The 25560-nt window shown below is 42.4% G+C and overlaps 1 protein-coding gene across 3 annotated transcripts; it reads left to right on the top strand.

The window, feature by feature from the left end:
- Positions 1-11493: 11493 nt before the first annotated feature.
- On the top strand, positions 11494-22402 carry shox (shox homeobox). 3 transcript variants are annotated; one of them, XM_085764948.1, is made up of 6 exons: positions 11494-12002; positions 13772-13980; positions 17137-17194; positions 17380-17489; positions 19561-19773; positions 20123-22402. In XM_085764948.1, exons 1-6 carry the CDS (start codon positions 11756-11758, stop codon positions 20210-20212), a joined length of 927 nt encoding a protein of 308 aa, XP_085621074.1. In that variant the 5' UTR covers positions 11494-11755; the 3' UTR covers positions 20213-22402. The 3 variants fall into 3 exon arrangements, with proteins under 3 accessions (XP_085621074.1, XP_085621075.1, XP_085621076.1); XM_085764949.1 differs by having other exon boundaries at positions 11499-12002; positions 17401-17489; XM_085764950.1 differs by having other exon boundaries at positions 11499-12002; positions 17401-17489; positions 19561-22402.
- The last annotated feature ends 3158 nt before the right edge of the window (positions 22403-25560 follow it).

The following is a 25560-nucleotide window of genomic DNA, read 5'->3' on the forward strand; positions in this document are numbered from 1 at the left end:
AACTCTTGTCTCCATCATAAAAGTTGACAGATCACACTCTTCATCCATCATCCACCCTGATCTCAACACACTTAACCCTCCACCCTTTAACTGACAACACAGCCAACATTGTGTAATAGCAATGAACGAACATCAGATGTAGATGATGAGGCTGCTTTTTGTACTGGACATTTTCATTTTGCTCATAGATTAGACTCACTTATTATTTTATTTTTTTTGCCATCCTCCCAATAGGCTTACTCCGAACTAAGCCATGTTTCCGTGGTAACAATCGACGACACCTGCAGGCCAGTGGTGCCAAATGACAAAACAAAAAGAGGACAAGATCATCAAGAGGTCGAGAGCTTTGTGCAGGAGGTGAATTTAGATGTCTATCTAAAGATATTCACAGTCTATCCTCTGAAATATCCCAGTGTAATTTAGAGCATTCATTTTCATTCCACTCCTCTCCAGTTTTACTCACCCACAGTCCAAAGACGAGCACATTAGGTTAACTGGTGGAGACTCTGAATTGCCTGTAGGTGTGAATGAGAGTGTGTGAGGTGGTTTGTCTCTATATGTCACAGTCTTCCCATGGTGAGAACATTATCACCAAGAAAAGGATTTAGTGATGGGATATGTTGATGCTGTGTCGTTACAAAGGAAAACTTTTGTTCACATAGCAAACACAATGCTCTGTTCTTGCCCACGATCTGTTTGAGTTCCAGCCTGGGCCCAGTTCAGTGCTTTCTGGGCAGAGGAAGCTGGCACTGCAGGGACATCTGGACACAAGAGGGGAGCGTCCGTACAGGCGAACTACAGGGACAGCCGTGCCAGAGAAACAGGCCCCCAGATTTGACGCCAGTGTTATGTTAATTTGATTTGTTAATTCAGTGGCCCTGTTTGAGGGAAATCTGCCACCAACACCTGCCACTGTTTCCAAAGGCAAGGACGCAGATCCACTGTGACACTGGCTTCATTAAATAAACAAACCAGGTCCCCCATAACAGCATTTGGTGGAAGGCACCATCAATTCTTATACATTTAGATCACGGCGATTAGAGATGACACTGAGGAGCTACATCCCACTGTTTCACAGACGCACAGGGTGAAGCCTGCATGCGTGCGAGTTACTGTGTCTGCGCGCGAGGAGCACTATGACGATCTCTCCGTCGTTTTTCGCCTTTTGTGTGCAGCATGTTGTTTGCAAATTCTGAGCGTTGAGAGGCTGCACGAGCGCGCCAAGTGTATTTTCATTCTGTCTCTCAGCTTCTCCGCCAGAAAAAGATGGCGACTGATGTATTTTTCAGGCATAGTTCCACAATCAAAGAGGCTCTTGTGGCCTTTCTGATGCGTCATATAAATTTTATAGTGTGGAGCAGAGGAGAGTCACAGAGAGCAACTGCAGCTCTGGAAAGCCTAATGTCTGTTTGCCTTTAACTCTGACGGCTTGTCTTTGCTCCTGTCTATCTTACTTCCTCTCCACTTACTCTCTCCTCTGCGGATCAAGGCCGGTCAAGGAGCATCTCACCACAGGGCCCGATGTCAGACAGAATGTGTGGACGTGTGTGGATGTCAGAGCTGGGAGAGCTGGGAGAGAGAGAGGGGAGGGGGTTGGCGGTGGTGGTGGTGCAAGGAGATGTCAAGGCACAGACCTGGCTACTAACCGCACAACCTAATGTTAGGTTTGCATTGTACGGAAGAATGTCATACTGCATATGAAGTGTGTGTGTGTGTGTTTGTGTGTGTGTGTCTTCTCTTGACGTGTTTACATGTTTCGTCTCTGTAACGGTCTTAGACAAGAATTCCAGGCCTTCACATATTTTCCTCAGCTGCAGTTCTGGCAGGTCCTCGGCCTACTGTGTGCTTTTCTAATGATTCAATTGGCTGAATGAGCATATGCTCTCCACTGCATCATAAAGTTCAATTAGATGTGTTGTAATATGATTTGTGTGTGTGTGTGTGTGTGTGTGTGTGTGTGTGTGTGTGTGTGTGTGTGTGTGTGTGTGTGTGTGTGTGTGTGTGTGTGTGTGTGTGTGTGTGTGTGTGTGTGTGCATCAGTGGAAAATAAGGTTTCTGTTGCTGATTTGCTCATGCATCTGTGTGTGTGTGTGTGTGTGTGTGTGTGTGTGTGTGTGTGTGTGTGTGTAAATATGTATAGGTGTATGAAAAGGAGAAGCAGGAAAATACTTTGTTTCCTCATTGGATGTGTATATATCAGCGAATTTAAAGATAAAATGTCTAATTTTAACTGTACAGCTGCTGTTAATGCACAGTCACCATCTTCAATATTCATTGGTTCGGGTTTGTAACATTGGTCGACCAATGCGAAAGCAGCGTTACTCCATTCAATTATTTACATTAATAGTACCTGGTTCGATGACGACACTAACATTTCGCAACAAAATAAAACAACTCGACAAATTTGTCCTTGCCTTCCTATAGCTGAGCCAAGATGCAGCTGTAAATAAGTAAGAATGAGCCATAAGGAAATTATCGACACAAATTCACTTCAATACTTAATTATTTGGTACTCATTTTTATTATTAAGAACCAGCACAACATTCCCATTTTCTCTATAAATTCTGTTTGCTTTTTATTTGCGGAATTTTCTATTGTCCTGATAAAAAGAACATTGAAAGTCAATGACGTGTGATTGTAAATTTAACGTGTGTAGTGGAAAAGGTAGGACAGAGATAGACATGTGGTTACAGTATTTAAAAAATCTGGGTAATTAACACAAAAAATCAGCCCCCCAAACCCCCTCACCAAAAAAAAAGCCAGCAGTTAAACTGAAAGTCAACAGTTCATTGCTGCACCACCTCATGTTCTCAGCTGCCACGTCCTCCCACCTGCCTGGGATGTTTACTGCTAAATATTGATAGACATCTGGAGTGCCATTCATCCACCATCAAACTTGAGCGTGCCAGTGAAGTAGGCCCAGCCCTCTTCTCAGCGTGTCACGTGCACATGTGCAGACAAAAAAACACACACACACACACACACATGTACACAAAGACACCTGGGGTGAGGTGTTTGGCATCACTGCAAATCAAAGGCCTTGGCCACAAAATCAAGTCCCTGCTATTTAAAGAGATTGGCTCCTCTCTCAAAGGCACGGTGTTATAGCGAGAAGTGTATTGTTATTGGATGGATTTGTCTTTGCTTGATAACTGTATTAATTCACAGTCTACACACACAGGTGGTAATAACATTGTATTACTCCCTGTTCAACTAAAGTGAGTCTAAGCTTCACAAATATTGTTTTTTAGAACTAGTAATTGATTTTGGATACATTTCCCTTTTGTCCCCCTTTTCTCCACAAGCCAAACAAAACAATGTTTCAGTCCTGCAGCATTGAAGCTGTATTGTTTGTGTTTTGTCATCCAGAGGCAACGGTGGAGGAAGAGACCTGATGTTTTTGAGGGAAAGGCAAATTCAAGATAAACTGTCGAAACCCATCAGCGGGATTGACAAGAGTTTGAGCAGCTCTGCTTTCACCACAAGCCTCTTCACGTTAGAGAGAGATACTTGTACAGGGTCAGATTGGAAACATGTTGTGTGAGCACCATGGAGAGAATGATCCTCCATCTTATTAGTGGAGAACTCAGAGTACACTACACTGGGGTTTACTAGACACACAAAAGAAGGAGATACAGGAGGAAAAAAAAAACAAGGCTCTTTTGTCTTTTTGTAATTATTCATGCCCGGGAGGGATGCTCTCTCTCCTTTGTTTTTGTCAGCTGACACATGTACAGGTACGACGGTGCAGGCAGGCTGTGTGTGCGTGTGTGTGTGTTTGTCTGTGTCTGTGTCTTTTTTTTTTGTAATTGCACAGAAATGCCAGTTAAATGCACAGATCTCTCTTTGCCTGCATGTGTAGCCTGTGTGGGCTGCGAGCAGACAGAACGCGTCCGTCAACGTCTACTCTGCGCGCGCAAGGGGCGACACGGAGCCCATCTATCCATCCAGCCACGTTGGAAAGCAGCAGCTTTTTCTCCACAGTCCAAATCAAAGAGAGGCAGGAAGCGGAACAATGAGCCCAGCAGTTTGAGCTGATGGGCTCTTTTAATGCACCGCAGACAACAGCAGCTCGGTGACGACCCTGCTCCATGCTCTAATCGCTTCAAATGAAGTCATGAAGGAAACATAGCACAGCCAGCCTGAGCTCTCCTGTTCCGCAAGGTGCAGCAGCACTTGTTTGTGCAGAATGTCTGGCAATTAAAAATAATTGGGAAGCAGGTTTGCCTGTGAATTTTCCAAGAGTGCCAGTTATGATCTAATGAAGCTTCATTAGGCATGCTGAAAGCTGAGAGCGCCGTATGACAACGGCAATTAGCCAGGATCATAGGCAAAAAATAATCATTAAAAAATACCTCGGCCAAGATTAGCTTTTCACTTAATGACCAATTCATTAGCTAATTGATTTCTTATTAGTTACAGGCAGAGATGACTGTTTGGGGTACTGGAGCCGGTAATTAACAGCATTTACGCCATTAGTCAATCGCCTAATTTTCCAGGAAAACAACTTTGGAGGGGAGCATAGCTGGAGGCTTAGGGCCATTTGCTTTTTGCTCCTCTGCTGTGTTATCTCTTTAATATAGAGAGAGGAATCATCTTTCAGCTCAGGGGTTGTTAACACGCACTAATACCTACTGATTACCCATTCATGTAATGTGACCACGTGTTTGGCGCCTGAATCCATCTCAGCTGCGATGGACGGATGGATGGATGGATGGATGGATAGATTGAAGGATGAGGGGGATAGGAGGATAGAATTAAGGATGTGATGCAATTAAAAGAAAAAATGCAAATTTTTCATATTTTATATTTGACTTAGGACTGTTTCAGCATCACATCTGAGCTGCCGGCACCTATACATCAGGTGTGTCCATCGAATTGAGAGGGCATTAGATGAGTCGTCGCTCTCAGCTGGTGAGACTCCGCGGTCGAGGGTCTTCATTCCTCCATCAGACCTGAGTTGAAGCAGACGAGGACGGATGTATGAGTGCGGTGACAGGTGCTCCCCGCCTGCAGCAGCTCACTGAGCAGCTTATAATGACTGTCGAGAGAGGGTACGCGCCACTGCCCACTTTACTAACAAATGGAACAACACAGAAGGAACCTGAAGACGAAAACGTAGCCGAAGCCTAATGATCTGATACAGCCTGTCAGTGGTTCTCTCATTACTGATACATCAGAGGACATAATTATGATCTTATCACCTATTTACTAAGATTCCATTGCACTCTTTTAACTGAATCCTCATTGATATTTTGACTGCATCTCCTAAAAAAAAAAAATTACATTTTCACTTCTGTCTATCTCAGCTCTCGTTGCCCATCTTCATCTGACTCTATAGACCGCTCACCTTCTTCCACTGCTTAAAAAATCCCCATTTCTCCACCATACAGTACCATAGTGGTGGTGCTTGTCTGTTTGTCCAACAGATGCCTCAAAAAGTCAAAAAATATTGCACGTGTGTAACTCTCACCTGTACCTGGTATCTAAATGTCACATCTTAAGACGTCAAACTGGGTTTGCAAAAAAAGAAAAGTGGACCAGAGTTGGACTGCAGTCGCTGCAGCTCTGGCCTCTGTCTCTTTGGAGGAGGGATGAGGAATTCAAAGGGATGAGATGATAGACATGTCTGATGGGAGAGAGGCGGTGATTTGGCCCATCAAAGCCTGCCTTTAGCCAACAGACACAGCCTGCGGCACATGCCGGTATCCGTCTCGCGCTGAACCCTCCTATGACACACTGACACTCCCACATGGACACACATGCGTCCGTGTCAGAAGTGAGTTGGGTGTAATGCAGAAATGTGTAGATGCAGGGACAGGGTCCACTTTGTCTGATCCCCTCGTCCCCCTCGTCTTTGTCATCTGTCCCCCGTTCACGCACTCACCCTGTCCCCCTCCGCTTTACCCCTCCGTCTTTCCCAGTAGACCACCTTCTTTTTTTTTATTATCCCTCAGTCTTCCCTCAAAATCCAGTCTCTCCACTTTTGTCTCCACTCTGTCTCCTCTCTCTGCGTCGGGCCTTCAGTTCTGTTAATTAATTCTAATGAAGTCATCTATCAAGGGCTTCTCTTTTCTCAACACCACAACATAAATCACTCTCTGTAAAAGATGCTATCCCTCTCTCTCCCTCTCCCTTGCTATCTGCACTGTGAACAGAAGAGGACAGTCTCTCTCCCTCTCTCTCTCCCTCTCCCTCTCCCTCTCTCTCGCTCTCTTTCTCTCTCTAGACCAGTCTTTAATTGCGTGATTGAGAAAGTGTAGCATCACTCCATAAAAGCTGGCCTGCCTCAAATGGCCGCTCTCCGGCTGACACCAGAGGGACTCCTTACAGCCTGCTGAGGCGAGACGCGCACATGCACACACTCACACTCACACACACACACACAAAGCAAACGACATAAAACAAACACTTATTGTAAATGGGCCTCATTGGTCTCTGAAGACATTGTTAACATGTCTGTGAGACGGTTCCCCCTGCCAAGAGGGAACTTGATCCATCTCCACATTCAGAAAATTAATTTCTATTACAAGCTGTGACTGACTCACGCTGTCCAAATTGGGATTTATTTGCTCCCACAACAGTGATTTCAAACGAGGGGTCTCACTGAAATCAGCATCAAACCAACTGCTGCTTTGTTGGTGTTTGTTTTGTTTAACATTTCTTCTTCTCGTCATCTTCTTCTTCTGGTGGGTGAGCAGTAGAAATTAGGCAATTACATAAGTAGCATTTTCTTATCATTTCAGGTCCCCGTGCTGTGTCCCCCCCCCCCACCACCACCAAAGACAATGATGCAAACCTGATGCAACAAAATGTACACGAGAAGCCCAGACACATCTAAATAATGTATAAGTGATTTGTCTTGTTAGCCTTGACTCACAGGTTCAGTTGTCTTCTTGTGCACCAAATGATCAATGTCCTCCTATTATCGTCATGCACTCTCTCCAGTTCCATTCCCAATTCTCCCCGCCTCTCCCCGGGTCTTTCATGTTGCCCTCTGGGAGCCAAACAAAACATGGTTTTCTACTGCAAATAAGGAGCTAAAACACCATGTGATCAGTCATGAATTATTTGAACGCTATTGATTTGTATAAATTGTTGCATTTCCCCAGAGCATTTGACCATAAGAAACAACAGTATCTTTGCAGGGACTTGAGGAAAAAATGCTCTCATTTTGTTGGCATAAATGAAAGGAAAAACGATTTTAAGGAGATGCTGGTAATTAATGAGTAGATTTAACCTGAAGAGCAAACTGTAGCTTGTTAGTGAAGGAGAGAAAGAGAGAGGGAGCAAGAGAAGGAGAGAGAGGAGAGTATGTTTGATTTTCAAGCATTGTCAGTGGATTACTGTGTTTTCCCTACAAATCTGCACTGAATTTAAGGGTATAATGTCAATTTCATGCCTTTTTTTTTCCCCCAACAAGAGGCCTCGGTGCCCTGTGGGTAGATAGCAGTTAGAGAATACACAGGGAAAAATAACAATCCAAAAAGGAGAACCAACATATTCCCAAAACATCCCAGTCGAGTGTGAGCTAATGTTCAGCACATTGTGGTATTTTCATGTTGATTTTTTTCCCCCCACTTTTTTTTTTTTTTTTTTTGCCCCGAAAGCCTCATTTAGATGGCAGACAAGGCTTTTGAACACAGAGCAGCCTGTAAGTCTCCGTGGACCCGCTGCAGCTCTGGAGAAGGACCTAAATGAAGGCACCAGACAATGTAGCCAACCAAGAGGTCCCTGCACCCCGCAGACGGGCCAGAGGACTCGCAATAAACAAACACACACAATCGCCGTCATTAACGTGACTGCGTTCTTCAAAACCCTCCTCTTCATCCTCACAAAAGAAAAGCTTTGAATTTTTTCGCACCAGGGGAAGAATCCAATTTTCTGTTTCTGCACAGTACCACATCTGTACAGCATCTCCACAATGCTGAATCAGATTCAAGTGTACCACTTTATTGCTTTTTCTTTTTTCTTTTTTTCTTTTTTTTTGCTGCTGCCCCCCCCCCTTGTCCCTACAGAATGAGATGATGATATTTGGAGGTAAGCGCTGCTCTAAAAGAAGCTTTATGGTCATGGAAATCGTATTAGAAGCGAGAGGTGCAGTAGTTGCTTTTTAAGTTAAATTTTCAAAACTCACTCTTCTCTCCCGGGGGCAGGTAAAACATTTAGACAATCACATCTGTCACATATTATGATTTCACTGAAGTGTCGCACACACAGATTCTTTCTGTCTCTTTTTTTACACACAAAACAATATTTTTTCACTCCCAAATTTTGAGTTTAACTAAATGTTTAGTTAATGACTTTCCTCATAAGTAGGGGGGGGGGGGGGATCTATGGTGGCCATCTGAGACCTGCATTTAGGATCCATCCAGCAGCACCAGAGGGGGTCAGTCCTTCACAGGCTACACACCACTAATGCAATTCATTTCTAATCTTTAACACTGTACCCAAAAGTGTAAATCGTGATAATCAGGGAGGGCAACACAACCCTAATTTGCTCGTTGCTTTGCATTTCTACAGTATACCCCCGCCCCCCCCCTACATTCTCTCTCCCCCTCTCTCACTGTCTCTTTCTCCCTCCCCTTTGCTCTCTCCCTCCCTCTCCCTCTCTCTCTCTCTCTCTCTCTCTCTCTCTCTCTCTCTCTCTTCCTCTCTCTTTCCGTCTCTGCTCTCATCCAGCCAGCACAGACTCATTTAAGTCTGCTGATGTCTTGATAATGCTCCAGAGCCATCACAAGCAGGTAGAGGAGGAATTCCTCAGCTCCCTAATTAGCAGTAAATGGACGATCAGGACATGAGTAGGTCTGTGGACAGTAAAAGACACAGCCTGTCACCTCCTGAAACTCACTAAACACTATATATTTTAGTAGGACCTGCAAAAGAAGGCTGCAAAAAAAACCGTGTGTAATATTTAACACTCAATATTTTAACTCCCTCATTTAATAAAGTGGAAAACATACTAATCAATACTTAATCTGTCAAGTCTGTCAAGTCATGTGGTGATTATACATCTTAACTGTTGCATTAATTAAAAAAAACACAAACAAATAATGAAAACACAATGGACCTAATGTGAAAATATGATAATATTGTAAGGTAAAAACGAAGACACTGACTATCAACACTGATGAGATTTTGTTATATAAAGATTGAAACATCTGCCCTGATTTGGAAATACATAAGCTACTGTTTTATAATTTAATTTACAATTTAACATAAAATCAGTATGTTAAATATAATTTTACTAGAAAAACAACAACATAATAATAATAATAATAATAATAATAATAATAATAATAATAATAATAATAGTGCTTTGGTTTTATTTTTGTACTTTAACCTTAGACCAGGTGTTTGGCGTCCACACACTGACTCTTGCCTTGTCCATCCTGTGCTCGGACACTCTGGATACAACAATAATAACACTGCTTAAATAAGTTAGTGATTTTTTTTTTTCGGGAGACGCACGTGCAGCAGGAGAGGCGGGGTGTTGGGTTCGTGGGGGAATGAAGAGAAAATGAAAATATGATTGAGGCCCCTTTAAGAGTTTTTGGCCACTAAACTGTAGCGACACCAGCGTCGGTGCGTAAAAGGAGCATCCCTCCTGGATTTCTTCTGATATTCCTCCAGGCTGCTGCTGATTGGACACCACATGCCTTAAGTCAATTACATTATGAGCAATAATGTTTTTCAAAAAAAAAAAAAAAAATCTTTATAAAACATGGTGCTGGAGGATCTACCACTGCTGCAGCTGTTGTACAATGTGCTGATAAAATGTATATAAAATAAAATGTGATAGGATAAAAAAATATATACACAGAAAACACAGTGATACATTGTCATATTTTAACTGGGCTGTGTTCGTCATCCATATTAAACATGCAGTATATGCCTATAGGCCTTCTGGCCATATGTTTCCCTTCATTATTCTGGACGAATATTTTGTTGAGGAATAATAAATGAGCTCACCGTCCAACATACAAAGCAATGCTTTAAAAATAATTTTAGAAATAAAAACAATTAGTGGAAAATATGTTTTCTTTCTCTGTATGTGCATTCACCCTCATGTAATGATTTAAATTACGCATTTAAACGAGCACTGAACAAATACAGATAAACAATCTGTTGGATCTCAAAGTTTGATGGCACGTGAAGAAGCCGCGCGTAAATAAAAGATAAAGTTTTTAGTCTGGGGTTTTATTTTCAGGAAGCCTCTGTTGGTGGATGATTTGTGGATGATTTGGCTCCACGCACACGCGAGCGCCTTTTTGTAAAACGCCACTTTATTGTGGGATGATATCGAGGGCACACGACTGGGAGCGCAGATTTGCGTCTTAAAGAGGATTTAGGTCTATTAACAACAAAAGGCGCAGTTCATGGCACAAGGGAGAGACCTCGACGTGTGCGTCAGCCGCAGTGATGTGAAGCGGGCTCACTGATAAATGGAGAGACATCAAACCGAGTCATTAGAGAGCTGAGATATGAGACTTTCACAGTGGCGGGCCGCTCAGGGCGGCGCACCCAGGGGATCACACTCCTCTCCCGGCCTTTTGTGTTTGTGTGCTGGACTGATGAACGACTTAGATAACGTTAAGCCATTATGGGCTCACTTATTCCCATGAAAACCCTGTAAATAGAGGGAACATTTTTTCACTGCTGATATCTATTGATTTCTCGCCCATATTAGTAACCATAAACCACCGAGGATTAACAAGTGAATACTCAGAAGGGAGCCGTATTTATTACTGCCAAATATTAATTACAACATCACTCCATGATGATACATGTGTTACTGTTGAGTGTTGGTGATTTCCAGTTTGCGGTGAGAGACGTGATTATACAGATGTTGTAGGCTAGAAAAACCACAAATCCCCTGCAATTAATAGAATAAAATAAAAGTTTATGGCCTGATATATATTTTAACAACTGAAGTGAGTAGCCCAATATATAAATTTAATTAATTACCCACTTCTAAAGTGGCTTGATGTGGCTGAAATGTCACCAGGCTAGTGTTTTTAAACCGTGAGCTAACCTCACATTAGAGAACCATAAGTCCAATCAGCTGATACACCAGAGCCTATGTTGATGGCTTATGAACAGGAGCTCTGCACAGTTTAGCTTTTAAACATATTTGTCAACTCAACACACACAAACACACACACTGGTGCGTAAAAAAAAAAAAAAAATCAAGGTACAATCCCACAAACGCAGCATTTGTATCTCCTTAATCGCGTTAATTAAATTTTCGCCGAATTAATTAGACATAACAGCCATATTCAGCCTCCTGGCAGGACCGAGCCACCGTAGGCATTTTAATGACCTCGTAATTCAATTAACCGCCTCCATCAGCTCCATCATTGATTTGTGGAAGAAGGGGGGAGAAGAAAAAGAAGAGGAAGAAGAAGGAGAAAAAAGCTGCTGAAAGTTGAATTCTGCAAAGTCGAGCCGGCCTGTAATTGCTCAAGACACAGAGATCGGAGAGAAGGGGGGTGGTGGTGTTGGGTGGGGGGGCTGGGCTGAGGTGGCCGTGTATAAATAGTGTGCTCTCAAATACACAGTCACAACAGCAGGAGTGATCTCACCTCCTCTCCACCCCTTCTATCTATCGCTGCTGCTGCCAGCCTCCAAAAAAGAGCGCATATCCGTGAGCAGTGCTGCTGTCGTTCTAGCAGAGAGACGGCGAGGTTACGTTGCTGACAATTCACGGTGGATTTCCCTGAGCAGGACCACTACTGAGCGACAGAAGCCGACCATGGAAGAACTTACGGCATTCGTGTCGAAATCTTTCGATCAGAAAACCAAGGAGAGCACCAAAGAGAGTATCACGTACCGGGAAGTTTTGGAGAGCGGCTTGACAAGGGCGAGGGAGCTGGGCAGCCCGGAGACAAACCTGCAGGACATAACGGAGGGCAACCACTGCCCGGTGCATCTGTTCAAGGACCATGTCGAGCTGGAAAAAGAGAAACTGAAGGACTTTAATGTTTCGAGGGCGACAGAGGGTAAGGGAGTTTCTTTTTCCCCCCTTTTTTTCTTTTTTTTTTTTGATTTCTGTCTTTAAATGCAGGAAATGCTGCGTGTTGTGTCGGGAGAAAAATATGTCAAGTTCAGTCAGTGGTCTTGTAACGGCGGCGACGTTTTTTCCCCCACTTCTTTATTTCTTTATTGTTTATCTACACGCGTTAGAAAAAAGGAGTTTATTTTACGCAGCGTTGCGCCTCAGATTCAAAGCAAAGTTGTCCCATTATTCTGTTATTAATGATTATTTCACAAAGCAGGAGGCGGGCCCACAGTCTGACCGCTGCTTTAACTATTTGATGATTGTTGTCAGACACTCAGGCTTGAGTCAAACCTCAATTAAATAGCATTAAATAGAATAGAGTTAAATATTATATGCACGTGGGGTTTAGTAATAAGTTGAACCTTTATTTTAATGATAGTTTAACGTTTTGTGCCAATGCATAAATATACACAAGTCTGTGCCAATATAGACCACTCTACTTTATTTAAATGTATTTAAAGCTGTTACAGTTTAATGTTATTAATGTAGAGCATCTGATTTAAAAGTTGGACAACAATAATGTTGCAAAATCTTAAATATAAAGGATTGTTGTTATTCTTTCACATTATACTCCCGGAAGTCATATAAAATCTAATTCCAGCTGTTGAATTCTTGCAAAAAAGAAGGGAAAAAATCATATCTGCTATTGAACACACACATATCAAATAGATATTTAAAAAACATTATTTGGTTAAAAAATGTGCACAGGCCTCTCAGTCAGAAGTCAGACAGTGCAGTGTGGAGACTTTTAGACATTTAGTGAGTTATTTGTTTCTATATTTATCCTGTAATAGCAGCAAAAAAGAGAGGGGTCAGCTCTATTCTGTATATCCTGCCTTATACTCCTTATTAAACCCAGCTGATAGACGGAAAGACTGGTTGTGTGTGTGTGAGAGAGAGAGGATGTGTGTGCGTTGATGTGATATGGTTTTCATATAAAATCAAATGCTTCTCGGTTTTCACGTCAACAAACTACAAACAATAAAATGCAAGTGAACGGGCCCAGTAATTGCAGCAGTTGTCAGGTCTGTTACTAATAATAACAGCTCCTAATAATGCTGTAATGCCTAATAAAAATAGAATAGACTATATGCTGACAGCATTGCAGTGTATTGTGCTGTGAGAAACACAGACATTTGTGGTTTTAATGGGGGGAGAATAAGAGGAGAAAGTTGAGGTTTGTGTGAAAGGAGAAAATGTTTGAGTGAACATGTTTTATTTATAGCCTGAAATGACCCTCAGTCTGTTTTACGGAGGAGAGTAATTAGGCCTAAATCTTCTCCGTTCAGCCGGGGCTTAATTCTCTGCTCTTTAAATCGCTTATAGCCTGATTAGACTTCCATGGCTTGTATTGAGTGATTTACTTTTATAACGGCACTGACTTATGGAGGCTGGAAATGCAGCCACAGGCCCCTGCTCTGCAAGAAATACGGCGTGTGTGCATGTGTGTGTGTGTGTGCGTGTGTGTGTGTGTGTGTGTGTGTGTGTGTAGGCTCTGTAGGTGTGTATGTGTGCGCTGCTGCCAAATTGCCAGGCCTAAGGCCCCTGTTAGGGCCCAGAGTGGGGGGCACAGCAATGTACATGTGTGTGTGTGAAGACATTGTGCACATGTGGCCTCCAGGAAGCTGAAACATCCAGCATTTAAACGCATCTTCTCTATTTTTTTCCCCTCACTTTTCCTCAACCCCATAACCGGGCGCCGCTGAACAGGGATATACGAGTGCAAGGAGAAAAAGGAGGACGTGAAGTCGGAGGACGAGGACGCACAGGGCAAACTGAAGCAGCGGAGGAGTCGCACTAACTTCACCTTGGAGCAGCTGAACGAGCTGGAGCGGCTCTTCGACGAGACGCACTACCCGGACGCCTTCATGAGAGAGGAGCTGAGTCAGCGGCTGGGACTGTCCGAGGCCAGAGTCCAGGTGAGGGTCCCCCCCCCAACTCCTGACCGCTCCTCAGCCCCATGGCGCACAGCGGCTGCAGCGTGTCCCCCCTGTCTCCTCTGCTAGTGTTGTGATGGATTTAATGTCCACTTCTCTGCCAGGATATGTGGCATCACTGCGCTCTGTGGGTGTTTTCTTATTAATGAACCATGTGTTGCAACCAAACATAATGTCATCACTCAGAATTAGCTAATTAATAGAACATCAAAATTATTGCGCCACATAAAATAGATCCCCGTCCTATCAGTTCGGATTGATTTCCTTATAAAAACAATTAACACTTTAACTTAAACTATAAGAATCTTCTTTCTACAGTGATGAAATTAAGCCCCCCCTACCCGTTTTCTTCTCTTTTTAATAATGCATTTTACAGTTTGACCTCATGTTGTTCATGTTTTCCAGCTTGTAAAAAAAAAAAAATGCTACAAGCGAATTGCTGCGTGAGCCACATGTCATATTTAAGTCAGGCCAAATAAATTGTGGGCAGATTTTTCTCCAGTGCTATTAATAGAAAAAAAAAAGAAAGAAAAGAAATTAAAACAAAATGTGGAGAGCTCGTTAGTCCACATGTAGGTTGACCTCACAAACCTCACAGATTAAAAAAAGATGCTAATTCAGTTATGACAAAGCCCCAAGTCTGAAATGTCTTTACTATTCCTGTGGGGCTTATTTTATTTATAGAGTGAGTTTATATGACTTTTTTTTTTATTCCTTGGCTTTTCGTCATATTCCTACAGGGACTTGTAATGTTACTCTGACATTTGTGTGAAATTCTTCAGAGCGATTCCAGTGGATGTATTTTTTTTTTTTAAGAGGGGGGTGATATACAGGCGCATAGGGGGAATATGAATTCATATTTAGACTGAATATTTAACCGTATTTGTGCTGCTCGTGCCCTCTGATGTGATTAATAAGTTGTTAAGAAATAAGTAAAAAAAAAAAATGAACATGAGGAGGGGTCTGTGTTTGTGCAGGCGGTGGCTTGGTGTCAGTCAGGGATTCAAACAAGTGTAAACTGCTGGAAGTCAGCGGGGATCTATCAGCCTACAGAGGCTCCATCAGTAGGCCCTCAGCCCCCACGATTGGAGGTGGGGGGCGACAAAAAAAAAGCCAAGCAATGATTAAAATGAATGAAGAGCCTGAATGGCTGCTTCAGGGGACGCGCTCTTATGTCAACTCGTATCCCTCCTCATTTTCTTTGTAATATCTGCCATAGGCTTGATGTAGTGTCCCCATAAAAACAGATTAGAAATAACTCAATTCTGGCCCAACTCTGCTGCTGTTCAGCTTTCTAATCGGATGAATAAAAGCCATCATAGAGCTCTGGAAGCCCATCGACCACCATCCGGAGCTGAGCACGGTCGCGCTCGGTTGACAGTATAATTCGGGATAACACCGCAGTTATCACTAATAAAGTGTGAGGCGCGTGTGAATTATTATAATTCATGGTGCAAATGTGCTTGATAGAGACCTGTGCTCGGAGTGTGTGTGTGTATGTGTGATCACAATGAGTGTGAGCGCACAGGAGTCGTTGATTGCCTCTTGTTGCAAAAAATAAAGCTTTTGAAAACCCCCTCACCCCACCAACTCCCCCCACAACTCTTTATTTTAAGGCTCTTTCAGGCGCTGGGACGCGTTTTTTCCTCCAGATTTAGTGAGAGTGAATTGCAGCAGTTGCTGTTGCAGGCTGTGAACCTGCGCTCCGAGCAGCTGTCAATGAATCTAATTGAAAGTTATGAGAGCTTGGTGAGGAGCAGGCAGTAATTCAGTTAGGACTAATATCTTTGGGTTTCTGGCGCGCTGCTAAATTAAATGTCATTATTCACTGTCTCTAATAAAAAATCAAAAAGGAAATGAGATTAGGGTATTTGTGAAGCGCATCATTGAGTGGCCCTTAATGAAGAAATAACTGTCTGAACCAGTGTAGTTCACTTTGCTTAACATACTGGCACGTAATTGGAATTGATCTCGGGCCCGTCTAATATTAGCCCTGATTTATCTGAGGGATTACTGCGCGTCTATGCAAAATCACCTGGGATTTTCATAAACACCTTAACTACCATCATGCACCGCTGTGCAGCTCATAACTCACCACCTGAACATGCACGACAATTTACAACGTGAACGAATATTTATTGTCATTGTAACAATAATAATAGTAATACTATTATTATTAGTAATAATGGTAATAATGTGATTTAATTGGTCAAAATTGTGCCACATTTCATTGCTGCTTAAATCTGACGCTTTATTACTGTTAATGTAATTTGTATGAGCTTATATACTTGAGTGATCAATTTTCCAAAGACACAATAATGGATTTTTGTTTCCTCAGTTGTCTCACTCACTAATGGGCCCTTTTTATTGACCACACTGTTGTTGTAGCCTCATCGACACAATGTTGTAACGTCGCCCCACGCAACTTAAAATGGCTTCGCTGCACCTTCAGTCACAGTCACCATCATCATAATCATCATCAGTCTGCGCCCTTTGTGGTCCCCGCGAACCGGTCGCTAATTCGGCGTCTGTAAATGATAATCAGCGCGGGGTCGAAGGGGAGGGGAGATAATGTTATTCACCGAGGCAAATTAGGTTGATGATGATTAACAATAGGCCGCAGCCTGCAGCTTCAGAGGATACACAGCAAACTGGGAGCTGCTCCACCAGGGATCATTCATATTTATATATTAAAAAAAATATCACTATACTATGTCCACTGTATATTGCTTCCACGTGCTCTGTGACACTGGTGTCACTGCCGAATAGTGTCTTTTTAAAAATAGAAATGTTTTTGTTTTGTTCCTTTTAGAAATATACAATGAAGCTCAATAATAAGTTTCATCACCTATATATTTTTAATGTGGTTTAATTTTCGTATCTGCATTAATCTTATTAATATCCTATAAATATTTCTTTATTTTCTACTATAATAATTCATAGGTAATATTAGATTTCTTTTCCTCAGATAAGCTGTGTGATTTCTCCTTCAGTGCTTATAAATATCTTTCCACAATTTAATATATAACTTGAATAGCATCTGATATAAAATAAAAAAGACACTAATCATATTTTAATTAAAAACTGTTTTGTAAGTATTTGTCTAATACATAATTTCCTTTTTCCCCCCAATTTTAGGTGTGGTTTCAGAACAGAAGAGCAAAATGTCGAAAACAAGAAAATCAGATGCACAAAGGTAAATGTCTCTTCTGTCTTATATGAGTGATTTTATTTATATTTTCCTCTTTTTCTTCTGGGTTTTTTATTTTATTTTCTATTTTACTGTTTGACTCTGTTCAACCATTTTTAACTGCATGTGGAAAACAAACAAACTGTGACCTCCTCATCTCACATAACAACAACTGTCTGGCTGTCTGACAGACATCTTTCCATTCTCTCCAGGTGTTATTCTGGGCAGTGGCAGTCACCTCGACGCATGCAGAGTAGCACCCTATGTCAATATGGGCGCCCTCCGGATGCCCTTCCAACAGGTAGGCCATGTTTCTCCTCCTATACATAGCGGGCGCTGACGTAGCTTGGGAAATTTGCAAAAACATTCAGTCAGAGAGGAAGAGCTCAGGGTGAATTAAATGTAGAAAAGTTAAAAATGCAGATGAAGTTGCAGTAAAAAAAAAAAAAGAAAAAAAGATGATTAGTCAGCATCTTGTGATGCAGGGGTTAGGAGGAGTGAGGAATCTGTAATGGAGCTACATGTGTGTGAGAGAGTCAAAATAGACCTTCTATATTTGTACACCCACATGAATCTATAGGCCATGTGCAGCTATTAGATGCAAGTGATGAGAGACTGCATGTGTGTGTGTGTGTGTGTGTGTGTGTGTGTGTGTGTGTGTGTGTGTGTGTGTGTGTGTGTGTGTGTGTGTGTGTGTTGGAGGGGGAGGGAGCAGCTCAGACCTCGCTGCACCTTTCACCTCCTGGCTGTGTGGAGAGGGGTCGGGCTGCACGGGGAGAGGAGAGGTGGACAGACATTTGATCTGCTGCTATCTGCTTTTGTGTCCTGGCCGCTGTGTTGTCTGCTTGACCCTCGTGAAAAGCAGCGGCCTAATTAAGCCAACAGCGCGGCACATAAAAGAGATGATGAAAGCGGGGGAATGGAGTGGGCTCTGATGGATATTGGCGTTGAGCTGCACTGGCAGGGATGGGGGCTTGAGGCCTGCATACTGAGAGAGGCTCACTGTAAAAGGTTGAAACAAGCGCACGCAGGCTGCACTGAGATTTTCTTTTTACAATGCAGCATATGCATATAAAACAAGCGAGGGGCTTGTCGTCAGGTTGGGTAAGGTCATGAGTTGAAAAATGAGAGTTGAGTTCTTGAGTTTGAAACCTTCACGTTCATGTGACTCCTCCTTATTGTTCTTCAGTATCCACCAGTACGTTGAGAAAGTGTGTGTATATAAAGATATAACACACGTGTCAAAACTTCACCACCTGTTTGGTTGAAGCTGGATTTGCTCCACGAAATGAATAAAAAAAAAGAAAAAAAAAATAACTTTCAACAAGTTGACTTTGGTTTTCTGTCAGTGCTTCTGCATTTTTATCAGACGTCAATCCACCGTGAGTGTGGAGGTTATCGACCACAGCTGCACTTTGTTATCTGACTGTCAGTGAGTGAGATACTGTGTGTGTGTAGATACTATTTTGCAGTAGTGTTTTTTTGTGCGTTGTGCGTTGTGCGTTGGATGCCACTGCAGCGCCGCTGAGCAACTATACTATTGTGGTTCAATTTAATTTTCCCTTTTTCATTTAACAACTTCAGCTTAAGTCATTTTCAGTATTTTTAGGCCAAAATGAAAGAGAGCAAAAGCGTAAAAGAAAAAATATTTAGTCAAGTTAAAAACTTAGACTTTATATCATTCTATTTTGGTTGGAGAAGAAAGCACGAAATAGTTGAGTTTTCCCCACTTCTTCCTGTGGTGTTTGAAACTCATGAGAAATGGCAACGGGCTCAGCTCTCCTCTTCTGAAGTAAGCGGATGCTTAATTTTCACCTACTTCTTATAAAATAATTGCCAAGAATGTGAAAACTGATATTCTATGCTCCTTATGGTTTCTTTTTTTCCCTTGACTCAGGAATATGTCTGGATAAATATTTATAACTCCAAATATGTGAATATCTTTTTAGTGCAAAATTGTTTATTTATGCAATTGAATACATAATCAGGATAACAAGACTGCATATTTCCAAGGGTATAACGGAGTCCTCAGTCTGAATTAAACAAATCTGTTCTGGGTCCTAGAAAGACTTTGATTCTAGACGATTAAATTGGATGTGGTGTCTGAGAGCAATGTATGATTCATTAACTTTTAGAATAGCTGACATGAAAAAAGGGCTAAAGCGGAGAGTGCAGCCCTTAACTATTTTCTTAGAAAACACACTGTAAGCAACAGCTTTGAGGGGGTAAAAATCTGAGGGGGGATTTAATAGTGTCAGACTGTGAAACCTGAATCCTCAACCCTCTTCACACACACACATTTACTTACACACACACACACACACACATGTCCCGAGGCGCCGACATTGACTTTATATGTTGCTGTTCTGCAGGTCCAAGCTCAGCTCCAGTTGGACGGGGTCGCCCACTCCCACCCCCACCTGCACCCTCACCTGGCTGCTCACGCTCCCTACCTGATGTTCCCGCCCCCTCCCTTCGGACTACCAATCGCATCGCTCGCCGACTCGGCCTCGGCGGCGGCGGCAGTGGCGGCAGCTGCCAAAAGCAACAGCAAGAACTCGAGCATCGCCGACCTGCGACTCAAGGCAAGAAAACACACCGAAGCTCTGGGACTCTGACCCCACCGGGCTGCCCCTCCGCTCGCCTGATGCCCATAATCGCCTCTCACACAAGACTGAGCCTGTGAAAGGGCCGTGACACTCACAGCTAAAACTAAACTAAACAAAAACACTGAGTGAGAATGAAAGAGAGGAACACATACAGAGAGGGGGGAGAGAGAGTGTGTGTGAGAGAGAAAGGGGGAGAACAGTGGAGGAAGAAAATAAAAAGGAGGGAGCGAGAAAATTGTCACAAAACCAGCTGCCAAAACAAACCACTTGTAGAGAACGGTAATTAAATACCAATGAAATCACCTTTTACTTTTCGCCCCAACAGGCAGGACTTCTGCGGGGCCAGTGGCTCAGTCCACTCCAGGCACAGATCACATCCCAAGGACCGTACAAACACATGTGGATGTCTGTCTGAGGGCCAGGCCGGGGCCCGTCAGACCAGAAGACGTTAGAACAAAGCAAACTGGCCGGCGGCAGCAGCAGGGCCAAAAGCAGAGCCTCACTGACGCTGGCTGCCGCCATGTTGACAATGCAGAGGGGTTGAGCATGGGGGGGGGGGGGACAGACTCACACAGCACCTCACCGAAGCATTGGGACGGCTCTCACCTTTACATGCCCCCCCCACCCAACCCCTCCCCCCCAGCCCTTGTACCCAATACCCCGCCACCCCTCACTAGAAAAACAAAGAAAAAAAAAAGAAAAACATTTTTAAAAAAGGCCATATTTGTCTCCAACCACTGTGTTTCCCTGCTGCTGCCAAGTGCATGAGCTCTAATGGAGGACCGTTCTGGGACTGGCCTCCATCCACACCTGACACAAACGCTCAACAACTGTTTTTAACACTGCCATTCAACATGCCCACAGCCCCCCCACCACCACCACCCCTCCCTCCCTCCTCCTCCTCCTCCTCCTCCTCCTCCTTTACACCTTCAGATTGAAAGGGTCTCCATTGCGGTTTGATATCCTTCTTCTTATGGACTCGTGCTAATAACAAAAGCAACAACTCCTGTTTTGTTCGCTGCAGAGGGCAGAGACGTGTTTCTGTGTTGCTGGGCATGTGTCGGCGAGACTTTGGTTCGCACTTCTCCTCCTCCCGGCGTGCTCCCTCTGTCTTTATTTCTTTCTGTTTATTGTGTTGTATCCTGGGTTAAGAAGTGAAGATAGCCTTTGCACTTCAGGTCTTGTTATGTGGGTGTTTACAAATGGCACTACAAGCAGATACTACTTTACTAATTAAAAAAAGGGGGAGGGGGGATTTGATATCGTCATGTGATCAGCAAAAAGGACATTATCTTGGATAAAGGGTATAAAATGCGATCTTTTTTCCTTTTCTTTTTTTTTTTTTTTTTTGTAATTCTGAAAATATGAAGAAAGCATCAGTCAAACTGAAATGCAATGGTGTGCAGTTTAAGTGCAATACTGTAAATAGCAAAAAAGTAAAAACAGCTAGCAGTTAATCCTCAACCATAAAGAGACCCAATGATTTTTCTGTTGTTTTCCATGCACTGTTGGAGTGTTGAATTTATTTGCCAAATGCAAACAAGCCAGTTTTTTCTACAGCAGTGTACATTTTGTTGAGTTTGAGAAAAAGTCACTCAGAACCAGGTGCCATACTCCCACCTTGCCTCCTATGTATCCGAGCAGTTTTTGTACACATCAGGTACAGTTGTCACTTGTTGAGAAAGACATGAGCACATTTTTTTGGAAGCTGCAGAAATTAGGGGAATTATAATAATATTATTTAAAAAAAAAAGAAAAAAAGAAACTCTCTTCAGTACTCTACACTATAAGACTAAAGAAAATCCATTTACTTTTGGATTGTTTTGTTTTTTCTAATTTTTTCTTTGGAAAATGTTCATAATAAAATCCAGAAATCAACATTGTAATCTGAACCAAGCCGTCGTTTACAATGTGATTAGTTTAATTCTGCATGTTATATGTGACATTTCATCCTTACGTTCCCAATAATCCAAACTGTATTTGTTAAACTCCTTCCAGACCAAACACAACACAACATTTTGGATGGCTTTGGAATTCAGAGATTATTTTGACAACCCTCTCAACACTGCTGTCAGAGCTGCGATACACACATGTAGATGCGTTTCAGCTCTACGTACCTCTAACAGTCTCCAAACAACATCTTCTCTGTCGACAGACCTCCATTTAGAATCGTTTATCTATGTCTCCATTTTAAATTAAACATATGGGTGTTTTATTTATTATTTTGTCTAAAGGTTTATGAAAGATGAAATAGTTGAACTACAAGTGTACATTTTTACATGGCTTTGCATTTATTTTTGTATGTTTTTTTTTTTTTTAAGTGTTTTGAATTTGAATTAGGAGGTGTGGCTGTAGTGCATTGTTTGCCGAGAAAAAAAAACACAAAAAAAAAATGTAGCGTGTCCGAGTTTACAAACATTTCAGGGATGGTTGAATCGAGTAATACCCCATGGAATTTGTTGTACCCATTAAAATGATTATCATTTCATATGCAAGCATGCCTAAACATGAATCATCGTACAGTTTGTTTTTCCCCTTTTGATTCACAAAATATGAATGTACATCTTGTACAAGTAAACTATCAATAAAGTTATAAATATTTGTACTGATGTTTTAAAACACTTTTACTTGTTAAGCTGCACGGCTCGTGCACGCAAGGATCCTCGTAAATGACTTGTAGAGACAGAAGTAACCACACTTTAAACATGAGAACAACAGTGCAGAGTTAATCCCACGTCCCTGATGTCCTCAGTGATTTCTGTCCCGGTGCAGTCTCTCCGCTCCTCACATCATGTTGCGGCCGATGCTCGACAACTGTCTCAACCTGTGGATCAATATCAATATCTGTCTGCAGTTGACATTCACACAGACTCCGTATTAGCCAACCCCGAGCTCATCACATCCAATATGAGCCGCACACCAGCCAGAGAAAATTGAGCTGCTATAAAATCCAGATGCAACCCGAGTCTGGAGCCTCCTGCCGGGCTGCAGCTCTCCGCCCGTGTTCGTCAAAATGACACAGATAGTATTTGTATGGAAAGTGGGGGGCTGCAGCAGCCGTCAAATAGAAGCAAGATGGCTGTAACCGGAGTGGCAAGCCGAGAGGCGAGGAGGGAAAATAGAAGGCAAAAACCCAGAGATTTGTGGGATACTGGATATACAACCTGCTCTTAGAGGATCCTCTCTGCTGCTCCCAACACTGTTTGATTAACTCTGAGCACATGACATGGGAAGATCAAGAGCTGGTGAATGTTTATCAGCATCTACATTTGAGTTCAACCTCCCCACACACACACATACACACACATATCCATGCTGCCTCCACTTGTTCTACCCACACATACTAAATTTTACACATCTAAAATGTTTGGCCTCTTTTCTTTTCTTTTTTTCCTCCAAGTGTATTAGCTTCCTCTGGGAGCTTAATTCCAGATGTGTGTACACAAAGTAATTACACCATGTGGTATAGTGGCCTATTGTCTGAACCCCATACAGGAATTAGCCCAAATGGCGTCCTGTTGAGTGCAGTACCCCCTAGAAGGTCGCGGCGCGTTTAATTTGTACCTCGTTGCTCATACATCAAGATTGAGTGATATAGTCGCAGACGGATGGCTCCGTATTTACCCAGTGACCCCTCCGGCTGGGGCCTGCTGGGCCGGGTCTGGAAATAACAGCATCCTTTTATGTGTACTAATAATTAGCAAGGCACACACGGCCATCCATCAACCACCAATGAGCCATGGCTGCTTTGTCAACATGTTGAAGCACATAAAGCTATTTATGTTGGCTGCAAGTAACAAACACACAATAACATATTAATAGAGGAAGAGAGGAGCGTGTGTGTGTGTGTGTGTGAGATTTTAGTGGTTGGCTGTGTGTGCTTCCTATAAAATTTACGTCTGGATTTATTGCTGATGATTTTGTTGTCCACTTCTGGGTCTGTCTGGTTTGTAGCTAAGAAACATGCGAGTCCCAGAAGTCTGAGTCTCGCTCGGTGCTGCGCCGCGCTGGGCTTATCAGAGGTCAAGTGCTCAGGGGTCACGTGAAAATAGTTTTTATCACATTTCATTCTCATAATCCTCTTTGAAATGTCACACACAACTATGATCAGACGGAATGTGAGCTGTCGCGGCCTTAACATAAAGACGGCTGTGGTGTGAAACGACAAAGCTTATAGGCCCAGAGAGGATGAGAAGTCCGTAGCTTTTGTCATATAGTGTATCACAACAACTGGGGGGAGCTACTTTGCAACAGCGCCGAAAATAACTGTCTGTTTGGTTTAGCTAGGAGTTTTTTTTTGTTTTTTCTTCGTGAACCAACTTTGTGGTCCTTAAATCCCAAGTAAATCCTGTTCCGGCATTTTCAGTTGTAGCTTGAAGTGAAGCCACCCAGAGAAACCTCAGCTGAAAACAATCGAGCTGAAGTGCTGAAGTCACTATGGTCGGCAGCGGATCAAAGGCCGCCTTTCATCCCAGTTTGTTTGGGCTAGACTTGGGTTTGCTTTGTTGGCTAATGCTCATAAATGTATCTGGAGTCATCACCAGTGCAAAACTATATTAAAACTAACAATTTAAGTCTGGGTCAACACTTTGTCTTCTTTTTTCTTTTCTTTTTTTTCCAGTGGAGGTGGAAAAGTGTCAGGAATTTAAACTTAGAAAATTGGGGATAGAAAAAAAAGGGATGGCGGAGCATTAAGTTCACATTCCGTTCAGCCGTTTATGTTACACTCATTAGCAGTTTATTTTCAGTTCAAGCTTTCAGCTCGTGTTGTTGTAATCCAAGTAAGTTATCTAATAAAAACACAATATTTTCTGTCCTATTGCAGTGTAATGTCCCATCAATTTGGAGTCATTACGCAAAGTATCAGCTCCATCTGTAAATACTGAGCCCAAAAAGTTTGTCTCAAAATAAGTAATAAAAATGTGATTTTAAGAATTATTTAAGTTATAGCTTGAACTTGCTTAGGTCTCTTTTTTTTATCAACCACCATCACAGTCATTTGTTACATACACACATTGTGATTTATTTTACTTCTCCACCGGGCCGTAGTAACGTAAAAGACAGATGTAGTAAGAGATATGGAGTATGTGCACGGTGGCCGTGTTCAGCTTGTTTTGGTTTGTGTTTCAATCCTCTGGTTAATCTCTGGTCAGAGTGGGTTCCTCTGCTGCCGAGTGTCGTTGCAGCTCCATCCAGTGGGCTCGAAGAATTTCTGACCGGAGCATTTTTCCTTCCTTCACTTCTTTTTCTTCTTCTTCCTCTTCTTCTTCTTCTTCTTCTTCCTCTCTCTGCCGGAAGGATCCATTCACAAGATTAAAGACAGTGTCACATCAGGCAGCCAAGTCACAGTTTGTTCCCAGTTTAATCACTGTGAAAATAATCACACAGATTCTTGGAAAGTTTCTCTTGTCATTACTGGATTTATTCAAGTGGTTTTCATTTTTTGTAGCCACGCTGTCGTGTAATTTAATGTAGTCTGACTAAAACATTCACCTGATGAAATTTCTGGTGTGAAAAGAGGAGTTTTTAACATGTTATTGCAGGAAAAGTACATATTTAAATGATAAAGTTAACATGGCTGAATTCCATTTAGCTGCCTCAGTGTCAGGGTCCTGTTGTTGTTGTTGTTGTTGTCGTCACTTCTGTGTTTTTCCCATATGACAATTTAGAAATATCTGCTGTTAAAAGGCCAATTGAAATCATTTAAAATACATAAATACATCTGATTTACAATTTGTATTATAATCCACATTCATTTGGATG

Source organism: Trachurus japonicus, chromosome 21 (genome assembly GCF_045865225.1).
Source record: "Trachurus japonicus isolate A0001 chromosome 21, Traja_1.0".
Taxonomy (NCBI): Eukaryota; Metazoa; Chordata; class Actinopteri; order Carangiformes; family Carangidae; genus Trachurus; species Trachurus japonicus.